Genomic DNA, 15624 nt, shown 5'->3' with positions numbered 1-15624 from the left:
TGGTCTGCTGGTGGCCCCTGTGGAAGACAAGGGAGAGGTATAGGGCCTGTAAGGTTTTCTGTACCATGCATGCTTCCCACCAGTGACTGCCATCCTATTACAGCTCCTTGCTGATGAGCTTGATCCCCATGGCAGCTGCATGTCAACCAGCTTCAGGAGGCCAGGCTCTGAGCTGCACTGATGGCAAAAGCCAAGCTGGGTCTGGATGACTGGGGGGAGAGAGATGCTCTTCTGAAACATATGAAAATCTGTGTGATATCGGGTGATGTTACTTGCAAGTTGGGATCTGTCCCCAAAAGTGCTCTGAATGGATACCAGGAGTGGTATTGGGGCAGTTGGTGCAGCATGACTCCTACCTAGGTAGTCAACCTGACACCATTGCATTTTCCAGAGGAGGAACAGGGTTCCAGGCTACAACAAGTGGAGGTTTCCCTCCTCTCCTATGAGGCCTGTGTGAGCTACTGGGGACAAAATATTGAAGAGACCAACATCTGTGCAAGATCTGCTGGGGCAGCTTTTTGCATGGTACGTAACTGAAGGGGTGGGAGTGCTATGCTGTACTCAAATGTACATGTCCAGGCCAGGGCTCAACACCATGCCCTCCCTGAACTTACTGGCTTTGAATGCTTATGATGCTGCTGATGGGTGGTAACTCCGTGCTTTCATTCTCTCCTTACTTTTCCTTCTCTCAGGGGGACTCTGGATGGCCACTTATCTGTGGGACCCATGGGCATTATAAGCTGGTCGGTATTGCAAGCTGGGCCAGTGACAATTGCCATCCAGAGTCACCAACAGTCTACACCAAGGTTTCTGCCTACAGAGACTGGATTTCATCAGTCACAAACCAAAAAAATTTGACTTGAACAGGAGGCTTTCAGGTGTTCATTTGTTATTCCTCAATAAAGAGCTTGCAGAGTACATTAGGTAAATATTTGTGATTCAGGTCACCTTCCTGTGAACTTCTGGTTTGACAGCTCCGCCTTGAGTGCTCAGTTTTAGAAGTCTTTCTACTGCAGCACAACTTGTGATGCCATAGCTCTGAGAATTCAGTTACAGAGAGGTGCGTAGGAAATGTATGCTTCTTCAGTGGTTAGATGCATGCTTAATGTCAAGTCCTCTACACAGCTGGTACTCATCTGTCAAAACAAAATTGGTAACCCCTGCTCATCTCAGATCATCTCAGATAACCTGATTTACCAGAGGTAAGTCATTTCTAAAATGCCATTGCCATAGCGTGGATAGCTAAGATGAACTGCTTTAGCAACAGTGGTACTTCACTTCCTTTTTAGCAATCTGGAATTTGGTATGATGGCTCATCCATTGTAAATATACCTTCAAGCTTTGGAGAGCTTCATCTGTGACAAGCTCTTAGCTTTGTCTAATATTGGAAAGGCCATGCTGACACAATTCAATTTGTGGGGAGTTGGGGTGCTTTTTTTCTTTTTTAATGGAAGGCTTTAACTATACTTTTGGATAAACACTAAATTCTTGAGGAAGGAAGAGGGGTGGCTGACTTATCTAATTCTTTAGCTGGTAGCTTAAAAACTAGACTTGGAAGTGAAGTGTATTTGTGAATAAAGCCTACAAGCATATATCACTGAATTACAAGCCAGGAAACTTCTATTGCCTCCATCAATCTCTTCTGGTTTCAGCACTATTGTGCATGACATCCAAATCTATCCTTTAAACAGGATAGGATGCTCTGTTCCAGTCTGCTGTATGTTAGTCTCCTTAAATATGAAAATATGAATGCAGGTGTTGGTGATAAAGCAACCTCATGGCTGGGACCTTGGCCACCACCTACTGCCAAAATGGCTAAAGAACTACAGCCTACTCTTATACCGCGTGTTATTCAAGTACAATAGTTTAATAAATTTAAAGTTGCACATGACCTTTTGACTTAAATACTATCTGTGTTGCTTTAAAGAAACCCTTCTCTCTTCAGTCCCTGTCCCATGATACTTTTGGAAGGAAACCTCAGATACGCTAGCAGAAGTCAGAAAACATCAGTCAATTTTTATAGAAATAATAGTTCCCCTGAACTAGTGGAGCTGTAAATTGCAGTATTTGTCAGGTTGTCGTTGCTGATGACTGGCTTGTGTTATAACTAACTTAAAAAAAAATATAAAAAGAAATTGCTCTGCCACCATGATAGTAACTATGGTGTGGGTTTTGGCTCAAAGATGTGATTTCCCCAGTGCATTTTCAGCTGTGCAAATAGAGCAGTTTAGGGCTTGTAATTCAGTGCTGTGTCACCGATTGCAGAGACTTTGTATTGAGAACCTGCGTGCAGCAGTGGGTGAATAACCTGCCCACTGAAACCTTTAGAGATGCAAGGGTAGGATGGGTCAGTCGTCTGCTGTTCTTGGTGGCAGGCAGGTAGAGAGAAGGGAAACTGTTCCCAGGACTCCTGACCTGCCAGTAACTGTTCCTCATCCAAACTGAGGATGTGCTGCCTCATCCCAGGCATGGTGCTGCTCAGCCTCTGGGAGCTGGGCAGAGCCGCAGCAGGAAACCAGCCTTTGGGGTGCACTCGTGGAGGCAGCAGGAACCATCCCCCCCAGTCTGCCTTGGGGGAAATCTGTAGCTTAAATTTCCCTGGGAGGAAGGTGTTAGGAAAACTTGTGGTAATGCTGGAGAAAAAAAAAAAGGCAATTAATGTTCATTTTATTTATTTTTTTATTTATTGATCTACAAGTGGGCAGCCAACTACTAAGAGGGGTAATTACTGACCTGGTAAGGGAAGTGTTGTTATATAAAATGTGGGCTTCTAGTGTGGAGCTAGAATTAAAATGAGCATGTAGGGCATCTGCTGTTTACACTGTCCCTCAAGATCTGCTGCTTGCTTTCCTTATGGACCATCTGTTTGATGCAGAGGCATCTGGTAAGAGAAGAGGGAGTCTCCAGTCCACTGAGGTACAGCACTGCCTACAGCGAAGTTTTCCCTCCAGCTTTCAACAAGCAAGTCTGACTCTCATTTTGTAAATTTACTCATGGGGGAAAAGAGAGCTGCAGAACCAAGAATTACTTGTGCTTGCACCTTTTGAAAGGAGAGAGATACTGAAGAGAAAGGGATGCATGGGTGGGGAAAGTGGAATTGCATAATTAGTGACAAGTATTTCCTGACAGCATAATTTCCTGAAAGCATAGATCCTAGCAAGCTCTTTTCTCTAGTTCTACACTGACTTTTTTTTGCATTTAAACAGGGCAAAATAAGTGTACTCACCAGCTGTAACTTGTGTGCTTTGACTATGCTGCCAGCACAGGTGTTCAAAATCAGAAGGCAAGTTCTCCTCCAACAGCCCATCAGTGCAATTCATGCCAACCTGGCTTCCTCTGGACTCTGGGGCTTGTATTTCAAGGTTTAGAGGAAGAAGGAAGGAAGGCTCCTGCTTGGCATTGCACTCAAGCATGTCTAGCTATTTTTCATGGCACAAGAAACAGAACTGTGAAATCTCAAATAGTTGTCTTAATTTTTTTTAGTGGCCATGAACACAACATGGCCTGATGTTTCTAGAATTGCTCGACCATTAGCAGTTACTGAATGAAGTTGATTCTCTTATCAAAAAGGCATACTCTGCTTAATTGCAACAGAGATATTATGCTGCTTCCCGGTCTTGCTTTGTGTTTTTTCTCTTCCCTTAAAAGTAGTGCATCATGAAACTGCAAGCTGCTGATTGAATAAACATTTTCTTTTCATTTCAGCAAGTGCTGGTTTAAGATGAGGGGCATGAAGTTTTTTTCAAAAGAAAAAAGTGTTTTGATTACTTTTCTCTCAGAATAGCTTGTGCTTAATGTTGGGGCTCAGATTTCTTCCTTTTAATGCTCGAAGTAGCATGCCTTATTTGTATACAGGCCGAAAGCCCTCTGGGAAGAATCTGTAACATTTGACATAGCTAAAACTTACAAACTCAAAAGCAGATCAGTGTGTCCTTGAAGAAAAGTAGATGAGATGCTGCTTTTCCTTCCTCTGAACTGTCTGGAAGCTGTTTTAGCATGTATGTTTCCTTGCAAGAGCCAGTTCTGTCTGTGTGTGTGTTTTCTTTGGATACACAGCGAGTGCACCCACACACAAATAAGGATGAGCTGCTATTTTTCCTCTCAAGACACACAGAGGATTGAATCCATGCTTGCTGTACTCCTTGCTCTCCCTGTGTTTAGTAGAGCCATTTATATAATTGCTGCCTTTCTCATTAAAGTGCACAAGCTGAAAGTTTGACATAAGACAGCCACCACTTTTAATTGCCTTTGGTTTGACTAGCTGTGGCATAGCTCTTTGAACGCAGCTGACTGGTGAGAAAGTCTGGGAGAAAAATGATGCACTTCTTATTTATGCTTTTTCTTTGGCAAAATTGCTCTGTGAATTTTTATCGCCTAATGGTTTCTCTGACACACTTTAAAACTCTTTAGCGCTCACCAAGAGACTATTTTATGGGAGGCTTGGCCCTGTAAACCATTTCTGTGATCTGGGAAGTGCTATCCTTCCTTTGCAGAGCAATCCATTTTGAAATTAGCTGGGCCTGCCTGCTCAAGAGGAACTTACAGTTGCTTGGCTGCTACTCCTGAATGGACCCATTAAATGCCCTATTTCTGTGAAAAGCAGCAAAAATCTATTGCTGACTAGCAGATCCTGAAATTCATGTGTATCAAGGGGAGCATAAATAGTTTGATTTCTTTGAGAGAGAATAGTGGTCTCTGGCTTAATAAATACTAACTTCTAACCAGTCTATTGAAAAGGATGATGGTAAAAGGGGGAAATCTGCTGGGACTTCAGCAAAGCGTGTGGGATCTGGCTTCTCTTGTATTCAAAATGCCTTTTGAAATTGGCTGTGAGTATTGATATGGCTAATCGACTTATCCTGTGTTTAGCTATGCTGATCCTTGTTGTACTCCTGTGTGGTTTTAAAGCTTGGTGTAAGGCTCCAGATCTTGTCTCTTCCTTGTCTCGGGTACCTGGTAGAAACATTGTCACCCTGTATCATCCCCACTGATGTATAAGGGAGTCTGTGGTAATTTATGAGATATTTAGGCTGCCAGCTCTGACTAACAAGGTTGAGTTGTGCTAGATTTAAGTGCTTCACATTTCCTCTTGGAAATCAGTGTGTTGTGGGTAGGTGTCTGCTCGCTACGACAAATTGTAGTGGACAGCTCCTGGCGAGTGATGTGCTGCTTCCCACTGCATTCAGATAAATGTTTCTAGTGTGGCCCCTAAGCTGTATATAACTTCTCTTTGTGTATGAGATTTAGTACTCAAAGGGGGATGGGACAGATAGGTCATCACAGGGTATGGTGGATGATCTTGGAGGTTAGAACTGAGGAGCGTGTGCTATAAGCAGAGAACAGGAACTGAGCCATGAACGTGTGATGCCAGGAGCAAGCCCTGCTTTAAAATCATGAGTGTCCACGCTTATGTTTGCAAAGAGGAGCAGAAGAGGAGGAAGTGGAAGTCTCATTTTGGGGTGGCAAATCCCTAGCACTTAGATCAGAGAGTAGAAATGGATCCTGAGTGAAGACTTGCAGTTCATCAGTGAAGACAGTCAATTACAGGTGCCCCAGGGTCCCTAACCACTGCCAAGTCCTCCCTTTCTTGCACTGATTATGAGGAGGAATCCTAGGTAATGGCAAGCACAGATCATGTTGAAACCAGGCTTCAGATCTCCATGACAAAGAGCTACCCCAAACCCTAATATCAGCAAAAGCATACGTTGTAGCTCCCTGGAGATCTGAACAGGGGTGACCTGAATTGAAATACCCACACAGTCCTGCTGGAGAGGAGCCTAGGGAGTGCTGGGTGTTTTGTTTAGCTACTGGAGCCTTTCATAGTGGTGGGGCAGAAGAAAGGATGCACCCCGCTGGCTTGCAAGAGGTGAAGCAGAGCTGACTTGTTAAAGGATGCAACAGACTCAATTATACCATCTATTTCTGCTACTAGAAAACCATGATTTAGTTGCTTGAGGGTTTTTCGTGTCTGCCTCTGTTTTTATTAAGCTCATTTTTCTTTATCCTTGATCTGTGACAGCTGAAACAGCCTTCCTGGGAGAGAGATGAGGAGTGTGTGCGTACACATGGCATGGGGCTGGGGAATAACTGTAGGGCCAGCTTGTTGAGCGAAGGACGCTGTACAGTGTGGGTTCAACACAGCTTACCCCTTGTCCTGCAGTTCCTGTACAAGGCTGTGGGTCCAAACAGCACCCATATTTTATTTCTTAATTTTTTATTTTTCTCAGCTATTCCATGCTGCTTGAGTGAAGGCAAGTGAGCTGCAGGCTTCTGTAAAGCTTAGATTTTTAGTTCAATTTCCCAGAGGTATGGGCAACAGCAAACTTTCCCTTATGGGTGGGTGTCACATTGATAACACACAGGGTGCAGGCTCTATGCAGCTACGTGGCTGTGCCTCCAGAGAACAGAGGGAAACTCTGCCCCTTCTCGCTGCCCTCTTCCAGCTGGTGAAACCTGCTCCTCATTTCTAGATGCTGCTGGAGGCTGAGAGGGAAAAGGGGTTTTTAGGGCTGCATGGGGTACTGTATACATAGCAATACAGCTTGACCTGCTGACAGTGACAGGTGCTTGTCAATGAGCTGATGCTTAGGCTGCTGTGTGAATTTGGGTAGGTGCAGGTGGGTGCCCACTGTATTATTTCCAGGAACATCACACCTCATTTTGAAGATGCCTACACCACTGTGTGTTTAACTAAGAAATGCTCAGGCCACTAGCGTTTATCTTTAGCCTTCACCAGGCTGCTTTCTCACTTGCCTCCTCTGCTGCCACCACGTGGACATGGCTCTGTGTTCATCTGAAGATCACATCAAACTCTGAGAAGGATGTGCTCCGTCCTTGGTTGTGTCACACCTCTGAACTGTGCCACACAACACACGTTTCTTCACTTGCTGTGAAATGCAGCTGGGAGGAACTTTTGACCCGTTAAAACAACAAAGCAAGGACCGAGAGAGACTCTTCATCATTTTTCTATTGGAAGATTTCTAAAGGGTATGTGCTTTTCACACTCTAGAAAAGGTTTTTATCTGAGTAACTGAGTGTGCAGAGCAAGTTGCAAATCTCAGGCAGCAGTTTCACAGACATCTCAATCAGGATCCAGGCTCAAGCCTGAGCAAGATTTTTCCGAAGGGCCAGTTACGAGGCAATTACATGCAGGAGAAACTGTCGCTGAGGGTTGATTGACTGACTGGCTTTTACACACCATACTTTCGGTTCTGAAAATTGCACTTGGGACTCTACACCATTTATGTGCTCCTGGAAATGTTATCTTGTGACCAGAACTCTATTAAAAGTGCCAGCGTGGACTTCTGGAGGAGAAGAGGGACTAATGAACATGTCTGGTGCAGCTCATACAGCTTTACTTTAGAATAGTGTTGGTGCAGCAGTGCAGCCTGTGTCCTACTTGTGCTGGGGCCAGAACCAAGTGAATAACAGTATTTGGACTCAGACGCAGACATGGATGGTCTAATTTTAGATCAAATTATAATTTTCCTATTTTTTTTTCCATCAATAACACTCATCATTAAATTTATCACTTATAAGCTGTTGCTATGTAGCCAGGGTGAAAAATAACATCCCAAACCACAGCATATAAATGTAGCTGCTAGAATTGGTGGGCAGACCCAGGCTAAAATTACTTGTTTTAGTATTATATATAACGTGAACGAAACACTTAGCAAGTCCTTACTTTGCCTTGCAGTAGGGTAGCAGAAGGCTAGAGAAGAGAACAGTGGAGAGATGTTGAAAGCAACAGGCATTTTAGGGCACAAGGAGGATCTTGCTGCCCTCCCCATTCGGTCCAGGACACAGTTCAGGGGTAGTTGCTGGGAGGAAACTTTCTCCTCACTTTCTATCAGAGAACATCCTTGTAAATGGACAGAGGGGTTGTATTTGATCACTTCACAACCTTGCTAGGGGGGAAAAAAACTAATGAGGCAGGCTTTAATGCATCAAATGCAATTCTGGGTGTAGGGAAACCTGTGCTGAGTCCACTTACGACAATGATAAGTCAGCTGTCAGCAAGGATTACAGCTGGATTCACTCCTTGATATTAGCCACATAGCAGGTTGTTCCACGTGCCGAGAGTGCCTGAAGAATGACTACAGCTCCTGTGGTTTTATCTATTATCATAGCTCTGATGAGCAAGGGTTTGGCCCTGAGGCTGCCAAGTCCTGGTGCCAGTATGAAAGAGAATTGATATTCAGCCTTCAGAAAATCACGAATGACTTTCTTTCCATTTTCTCTCTCTTTCCTCCCTCTACTGGCCAACAGAATAAAATCATAAAGTTTCTCTTGGTCTCCTGAGACACCCTAATCTAGAGTTCAGCAAAACTTCCAACTCTGACTCATCTTGAGAATTAGGATCATCAAAAACTGGTGCATTGAAAGCCTACTAGAGGTTTACTTGCTGTTCTAGGGCTAACCTTTATTGTAGCTCTGGACTAGCATCTGGCACAGAAGTGCTCTAAAAAGGTCGATGCTGACTGCTGCCTCAGGCAGAGGTCTCCCTGAGAGCGAGCCTGGTTGGTCGGGCTGCCTGGGGTCAGGCTGACCGTGATCGCTGCAGAATCACTGAGGTGTGAAAGCATCTCTGGAGGTTTCCAGAACAAGCTCTTGCTCGGAGTTGGGTCACCTGGAACAGGTTGCCAAGGGGAGTGTCTAGTTGGGTTTGAGTATCTCCAAGGATGGAGACTCCATGACTCCTCTGGTCAGCCTGTGCCAGTATCCAACCACCCTCATAATAAATAAGTAAGTTTTTCTTTCTTCTAAGCAGAATTTCCTGTTTTTCAGCCCATTTTTTTTTATCATTCCAATGCAAGAAGTGCCTTGCTCTGCCTTCTTTACTACCTCTTATGAGATATTCATATGCATGGATAAGAGCCTGTTGATCCTTCTTTCTCCCAGTATGTACTGGTACATGGGGTTGTTCCTCCTCAAGTGCAGGACTTTGCCTTGCTGAGGTTCCTGTCAGCCCATGTCTCCAGCCTGACGAGGTCCTTCTGGATGGCAGCACAACCCTCTGGTGTATCAACCACTCCTCCCAGGTTTGAATGCCTCCTCACACAGGTCATTAGTGATGATGTTAAACAGTACCAGCCCCACTGTCAGCCCCTGGGGACACTGCTATGGATTGGCCTCCAGCTGGAGGGGAAAACAAACAAATAATCCTGCATCTATTTTAGAAGCTGTGTGTTGTCCCAGGTAGTGCTCAGATTGAGGAAAAAGAAAATGAGCTTGCTGTTGGTTTCTGTATGTGAGATGAGGCGCTTTAACAGAACCGTGTGATAGGGATGGAGCCTGCTGAGCGACAAACAGCTCCGTGGCTTCCCATCTGAGAGGAAGCTGGCTGAGGGATAAATCTTCCAACCCAGCTAGTGTGGGAGATATTGATGAGCTCTTTCACTGGCTGTTTTCCTCAGATCTTGAGATTTCATTATGCAATGCATTCATGATAACAGTGCTTGGTTCTCTTGGAAACAAGCCGCAGCCAGTGCTAGATGTGTCCATCTCTGCAACCTGTATTATATCTGTTCCCTTGATAAAACTTATTTTGGACTAGAGAAGTCACTGTTCATGGGAATACAACCTGCGTCATTCTGTTCCTTCTAGAAGCTTTTGAGGATGCGAACAGCAAACGCTGCAAATATGCAGCACCGGAGTTAAATGCTTTTACGCCCCAGAGTCTGAGATTAAGTGTTGCCTTTCCCTTCTATATTGCCTACTGGTTTATATTTTCTAAAAAGCAATTTCTGAGTATGAAATGAGATGATATAGCAACAAACACTTTTTAAATCTACTTCTGCTGAAAGAAAACCTGTCCAGCTACATTAAAAGAAATATGATCCTCTTAAACCTGCTCATCCCCTCCCTCCCCCGATGGAAGAAAGCTATATTCTGTTCTGCCTTAGACAATTTAGGAGCAGCCATCTCAGAAGCAGCTTTCGCTGTCTTAAAAGGAAGCATGCTTTTGACAAAGCCCCTAAAAAAATATAGGACCCTTGTAAAAAAGCACGTGTAATAGAAGATATTGTCTAAAAAACTACCGATGGAATAATGGGAGATATACTGGACTAAAGCTAAATTTTGCTGTCGTTTTGATTACTGGAGCCTCTATGCATAGGTTTTTCTTTCTCTTTCCTGGTCTTTATGGGAGTTATTTGGAACAGGTGTGTTTTAGATTTAGTGCACTCTTTAGACCTGTGGTGAGAGAAGCCATCTTTAACCATCCCTTTCGCCCTCAGGAGAGCTCTTCGTCTTTCTTCCCAGCTTATTCTAAGTTTTTAATTTGTGGCAGACTGGATGTTTTCACAGCGTTGTTTCTGTGAGGCTTACAAATATCCTCTGTGTTGGGTTAATATGTGTTTTTCTATGAGACTTCTTAAAATCTTCTGTACAGCAGATTCACTCCCTTACTGAAAATGGTTTTGAAAACACACCCTGCAACATCTTTGGCAGTGTTTTATATGGTTGTTTTAACAGAGCAGTTAGAAGTCTCCACATCTTTCTCTCCCCTAGGGGCAGTTTGTCAAAGAATAACCCTTCCTTCATAGATCACAAAGAATCCCGTGTTCTAAGGAGAAATACTCCCTCCAGGCAACACAATTGTTTGGGATCTCCATAATTTTCACCATCACAATACTTACTAGTCTAAGTATTTTTTAAAATTTCTTCAGAGGTTTTGGGAGATACAGTTCAATCATCACCTTGCCAAAATAACAATGAAATAGTTCTAGCCTGGAATTACTGCGGTGACTTGGTGCCAGTAGGATGTTCACTCACAGGAATAAAATGTGAATGGTTGTAAGCAGCAGTCACAAACCTGTTGGCTTTTTATGTCCTGGGTAAGTATGCAATGCAAATGACCTCTAAAGCACTGCCATTCTTCATGGCCTGCTTATGGCTACAAGAAGTTGAATGGCTTGGACATGTCTGCAGGAAGAGAAGTAAAAAGGATGTTGCAATGTATTGGTGTCCATTGGATAATGTGGTGAAAAATGCCTGAATGCTACACAAAGCTTTTGGGTTAGTTTATATCCAAGCACCTCATCCATCAGGGCTAGCTTGGAAGTTATGGGCCACCATGATAACATTCGGAACAGCAATACCTGGAGGACTAAACGAAAGCCATGACCACACAGTCTATCTACTTCTTACCCAAATAAGAGATCTGGAAAAATAGTGCTTTCCAGTCATAGAGCCGGTGTGTTTCCATTACACTGTTTTCCCAAGGGACCCAAAGGTGTAACTAACTGTAGACTGGTGTTTTGTGGGAATCCCCAGGTGCTTTGCTGGGAAGAGTGATGGAAACCTCCTTGTTACATATTTTTTCCAGAAAGTATGCGTGCAGACATGGGAAATAGCCTCCCACGTGTGGGACTTAGGAAGCCATTCCCATCAATTGAACAACAAACACTTTCTTCTCCCTTCTCTGTTTTTAGAGGTGCAACTCTTCCAGTCCAGCAAACATCAATCAGTTTGGCACGAGTGCTTCGTGATTCTTCACAGTAAAAATAACAAAGAATGACCCCACCCTTGTAGTCTTTTGTTTGATAAGTGATTCCCCATGACAGGTTAATGCTTTCAGTCACCGTGAAAATGTCATCAGTGAACAGCCATCCATAAACTTGCTTGATAGTTCCTTGGATTTAGATACTTTCAGATGGTTCCTTTTCTTAAAAAGACAGAGTGTCTCTTTCTTTAGAAAACTTCCTATAAATAGTTTCCTAAACCTTCTGGGAGTACACCATAGTCACAACCTCAGGGCTGTAGTATGCATTTCTGTGAGAGCTGCAGTTAGCACGTCAAAGCAGCAGAAAGTGTGGTGGGTTGTAAAATACCTCGCATCTCAGATTGTAAAGTGCTGTTAAATTGCTTTACAACATCAGCTTTAACTTCATTACTGGCAGCAAAGTAGTGAAGAAGGTGTCTGAGGACTTGTTTAAATTTCTTTTTTTTTTTTTTTTTTTATCCTAATGGAACCGTAATTTACAGACATGCAAGAACGAGGCCTGCCTAAGTAGTAGCAACTTAGTTTTCCAGCTTTTCATTTAGCTGAAGACCTAATTTCAGGCATACTTACACTGAGCTGCTAGCACTGCCGTGATGTTCTGAGAACTGCCCAGCCTCATCTGAAGCAGTAATTCTGTTTCTCCTCAAATTTATTTCTGCTGTCAAGGGACGAAGCATGTGCATCTCACTGTGAGTGCCCTGCTCCTGCCTGGCATTTTTCAAGACCTTAGCTTGTTTTTGTTTCTTGGAAAAGAGCACTTGCCCCTCCAGCAATATCAGGTTTGTAATACATTTTCTTCACAGCAACACATTTAACCTTTCTGAGAACCATTGCTATAATAAATGCATGGCGCTTTTCAAATATACAGTAAAAATCACCCAATAAAACATGATTTATTAACCACGTGTAGAAGCCCAATAGTTTACAACAGACTTTTTTTACTCTCTAGTTATCCAGAACTATTCTCATCAGGGCAAGAATTGCACTGCGTTGCGTAAATCAAATTTAGGGACCTATGTTTACTAACATACGTTATGAAAGGCACCATTGACATCTCACTGCCGAGATCCAGGAGATTCTGCCCTTCTTGGAGATGTGTGACACAGGTCTTTTTCCAGTCACCAGGAACCTCCTTGAGCTCCAAGACACTTGATGTTGTGGCCTCATAGACGTTTTTGTTAGAGTGGCCTCATAAAAATATCGGCCACCTTCATTCTTGTCCCGGGAAGCTGATCCTTCTTTTCTCCTCTTTTGCCTATTTGCTGCCTCCATTTTTAGTTGCTTTCTATTTAAACTACTTTTGTCTTTTTTTCCCATTTTTTTTTTTTGCCTCCTGCATCCTCACAATTTTCCTCTCTAATTTCTGTTATTCTCTCTCTCTCTTTTGTTTCTATTTTCATTGTCCTTCCCTTAGGTGGAAGATGACATCCAACCATTCAAAAAAGAACTCCTGCAGAGAAGTCAGATTTTAAGCTTTCATACAGATTTTTTTCTCACACTAGGCACTACATTCAGATACTTGCTCTTATTCTTAAACATGATTCCTCCTCTTCTCTGAGGATCTCTAAGATGAAAAGATGCTTAAGCAAATAGGCATCTACCTGAGTACCACTAACCTGGGCTTATCTTTTCTCATCATATTTCTTTTTTAATGGAAACCTGCTGGCTTCCCCAGGAGTTACTGTCCAAACAAGCATAGAACAGCCCTTTAGAGAGGTGCTTTCTCCATTTTTTTTTACATACAAATTCATTACTGCATCATACTTCTAAGAAAAGAGTTTTTCTTATGCCTTTCTTGTCTGCAAAGCACTCTTCACATAGATAATTTTTAAACTTCAATGGCAAAAAAAAAAAAAAAAAAAATATAGTATCTCTGAAACCTAAGGAATAAAATGAAATTAGCTTGATTTGGTAATGTTGAGGGACATATTCAAATTACATGGAATCTGATCTTGAAAGTCTAATCACAGTGTGAACATTTAAGGATATCACTTGAAGACAGATTAACCAAGGAAGGTGAGAGAGGGTGTGTGTTTAGATGGTTTGGGGAACACCATCCCAGGGGGGCATCGGCTCATTCACAGTGCTGCCAGACTGAAAGGATGACAGGGATTTTCTTAAGGCTGGCTGCTGTCAGGGTAGGTTTTGGGGATCCACACACAACCACAGTTTACTTGTGGTATACCCATACAAAAGCAGCATGACCTCTGAGGCTATCTAAGGACCTCTAAGGTTGCCTTTGAGCTTCTTCCATTCTCTTGCCCAAATGGCAGAAATCAGAGTCCTAAAAGGGGCTCTCAGGCTTCATGGGCTGTCAGGCCAGCCCAGTGGTGGGTAAGGTGCTCAGATGAAAAGTCAACATTAAATTTTTTCTCACCTGTAAGCCAGTTCACCTCCATTATCTCAGGATGCAGTCAGCTTTATGCCTGGCCAGGAAAAACAACTGAGGATATCTGTACTTTCAAACCTTATCAGCAGTTTCCCCTAATTTATTACAATAAATTACTGATGGAGGAAAAGAACAGGATTTACCTGCATACACATAAATAATATTTGTGCTACTACCTTTTTCAGACCTCTGAAGGTTTGGCTTTTTTCCCCTTTCTATATCTCTCCCCATCCATTATGTGAAATCTGCCTCATCTCTTTCAGCATTGGTGCTGGTGTCTAGACTCTTTCATATTTCTTTACAACAGCATTGTTTTCCCTCACACTGCAGTTATTTCTTTTAACTTCTCTACTACAGAGAAGAAAGTGGCTTTCATTTGTACAGAAGTCCAGCACTGAGACATCCAGGAGATCCTAATCTTTAGGAGAACCTAGTTTTTTGGGGGTTTTTCTCCAGTTTCATCTTAAAAATTGCACCTTAAAAAAAGCACTGCTCTTGCATGGATGAAACTCATGCAAATGTACGTCTCCATCCCACAGCACTGAGAGTCCATAAATAAGTTAGAGACTACATGAGTGTAGATCTATCACCTCAGACAGTCCACTCTTCACTGGGCTTCAGTGATGGACACGTGGACACCTTCAGAAGGCGTGGGGTGTCCCTGCTGCAAGAGGAGGACCTGCATTCACCTTATGTTAACCCATTCCCAGACCTACATGTTGTTTTTGTTCAGTGCAATGCAAAGGCAGGGTAGGAATAAGTGCATTTTGGCCACAGCAGGACACTGCTATACAGCTGGGCTTGGCATAGCAGTGCATGTGGTAGCTGGGCACAGAACTGCTGGAAGAGCACCTGGGGATGGGCTCGTCCTGCTGGGTGTGAGAGCACACTTGGGATGCCTGAAACATAAAGCTCAGCCCCCAGAGTTGTTTGGGATCCCCATGCAGATGTCGCAGTTGTGAACTTAATCATGGGTGGTGATGAAGTGCCTTGGGCAGGCTCCCAGAGGAGCTGAATGTGTTGTGTGCGCCCCTGCCTAAGACCAGGATGAACAGGCTCTAATTGGGATTCCAGGAACGCATTTGAAGAGTCTATCCTTGCACAGCCAGGATGGCAGTTTGAGGCAAAATGAAATTGATTTTGGTTTAAAAGGGCTGTGAAGGAAGATATGAGTAAATATGGAGAAAAATAATCTAAAATTGATTAGAAAGGAACCATTACCCAGCAGGCAGTAAGCCGTTGTAGATAGTCCATTGAATAACTAAAAAGAAAATGAGATTGCTCTGGTATGTATAAATAAGAATCAGAACATTGCACTCCTGCCATGGTATTTTTTGCTTCAGTCCCTGTGTCGCTCTTTTGTGGTCTAAGATTATATACTGCCATGAAAGGCTATAGATGCACCCTATAACTTTGAGAAAATTCTGTAATTTTACATTCCTGTCATTTCTGTGCTTCAAATAATAAAGAAAATATACCATGGTAAAAAAATGGCAGTGCTATGTGCTAAGAAAACTTTTCAGGTGTGGAGAAAAAACATTTCATATTATGCATATGAAATAAAATCCCTAATGTTCCCAGCACTGGTTGTAGGGGCAACATGGAGGACTTTATTAAAGCTCTTATAAAACCTGGTACTAAAATAATTGCAATAATTGAATTAATAGTAACGTAAGGCACCTCTGACTGCATGGTCCCGACAGGAACCTTAATTCCTCTATTACGTTTG

General features: G+C 43.0%; 1 protein-coding gene across 6 annotated transcripts in view; it reads left to right on the top strand.

Moving 5' to 3' along the window:
* OVCH1 (ovochymase 1) overlaps window positions 1-929 on the top strand; it is a 37884-nt gene extending 36955 nt beyond the window's left edge. For all 6 annotated transcript variants that reach the window (XM_068661756.1, XM_068661796.1, XM_068661780.1 and 3 more), the window contains 2 exons: window positions 392-525; window positions 693-929. In XM_068661756.1, the coding sequence (XP_068517857.1) occupies window positions 392-525; window positions 693-863 (305 nt within the window). In that variant the 3' untranslated portion in view covers window positions 864-929. The remainder of the gene's footprint in view (window positions 1-391; window positions 526-692) is intronic.
* Window positions 930-15624: the final 14695 nt, after the last annotated feature.

The sequence above is a fragment of the Anas acuta genome, chromosome 1, assembly GCF_963932015.1.
Source record: "Anas acuta chromosome 1, bAnaAcu1.1, whole genome shotgun sequence".
NCBI lineage: Eukaryota > Metazoa > Chordata > Aves > Anseriformes > Anatidae > Anas > Anas acuta.
This window is presented reverse-complemented; position numbering and strand designations above follow the sequence as displayed.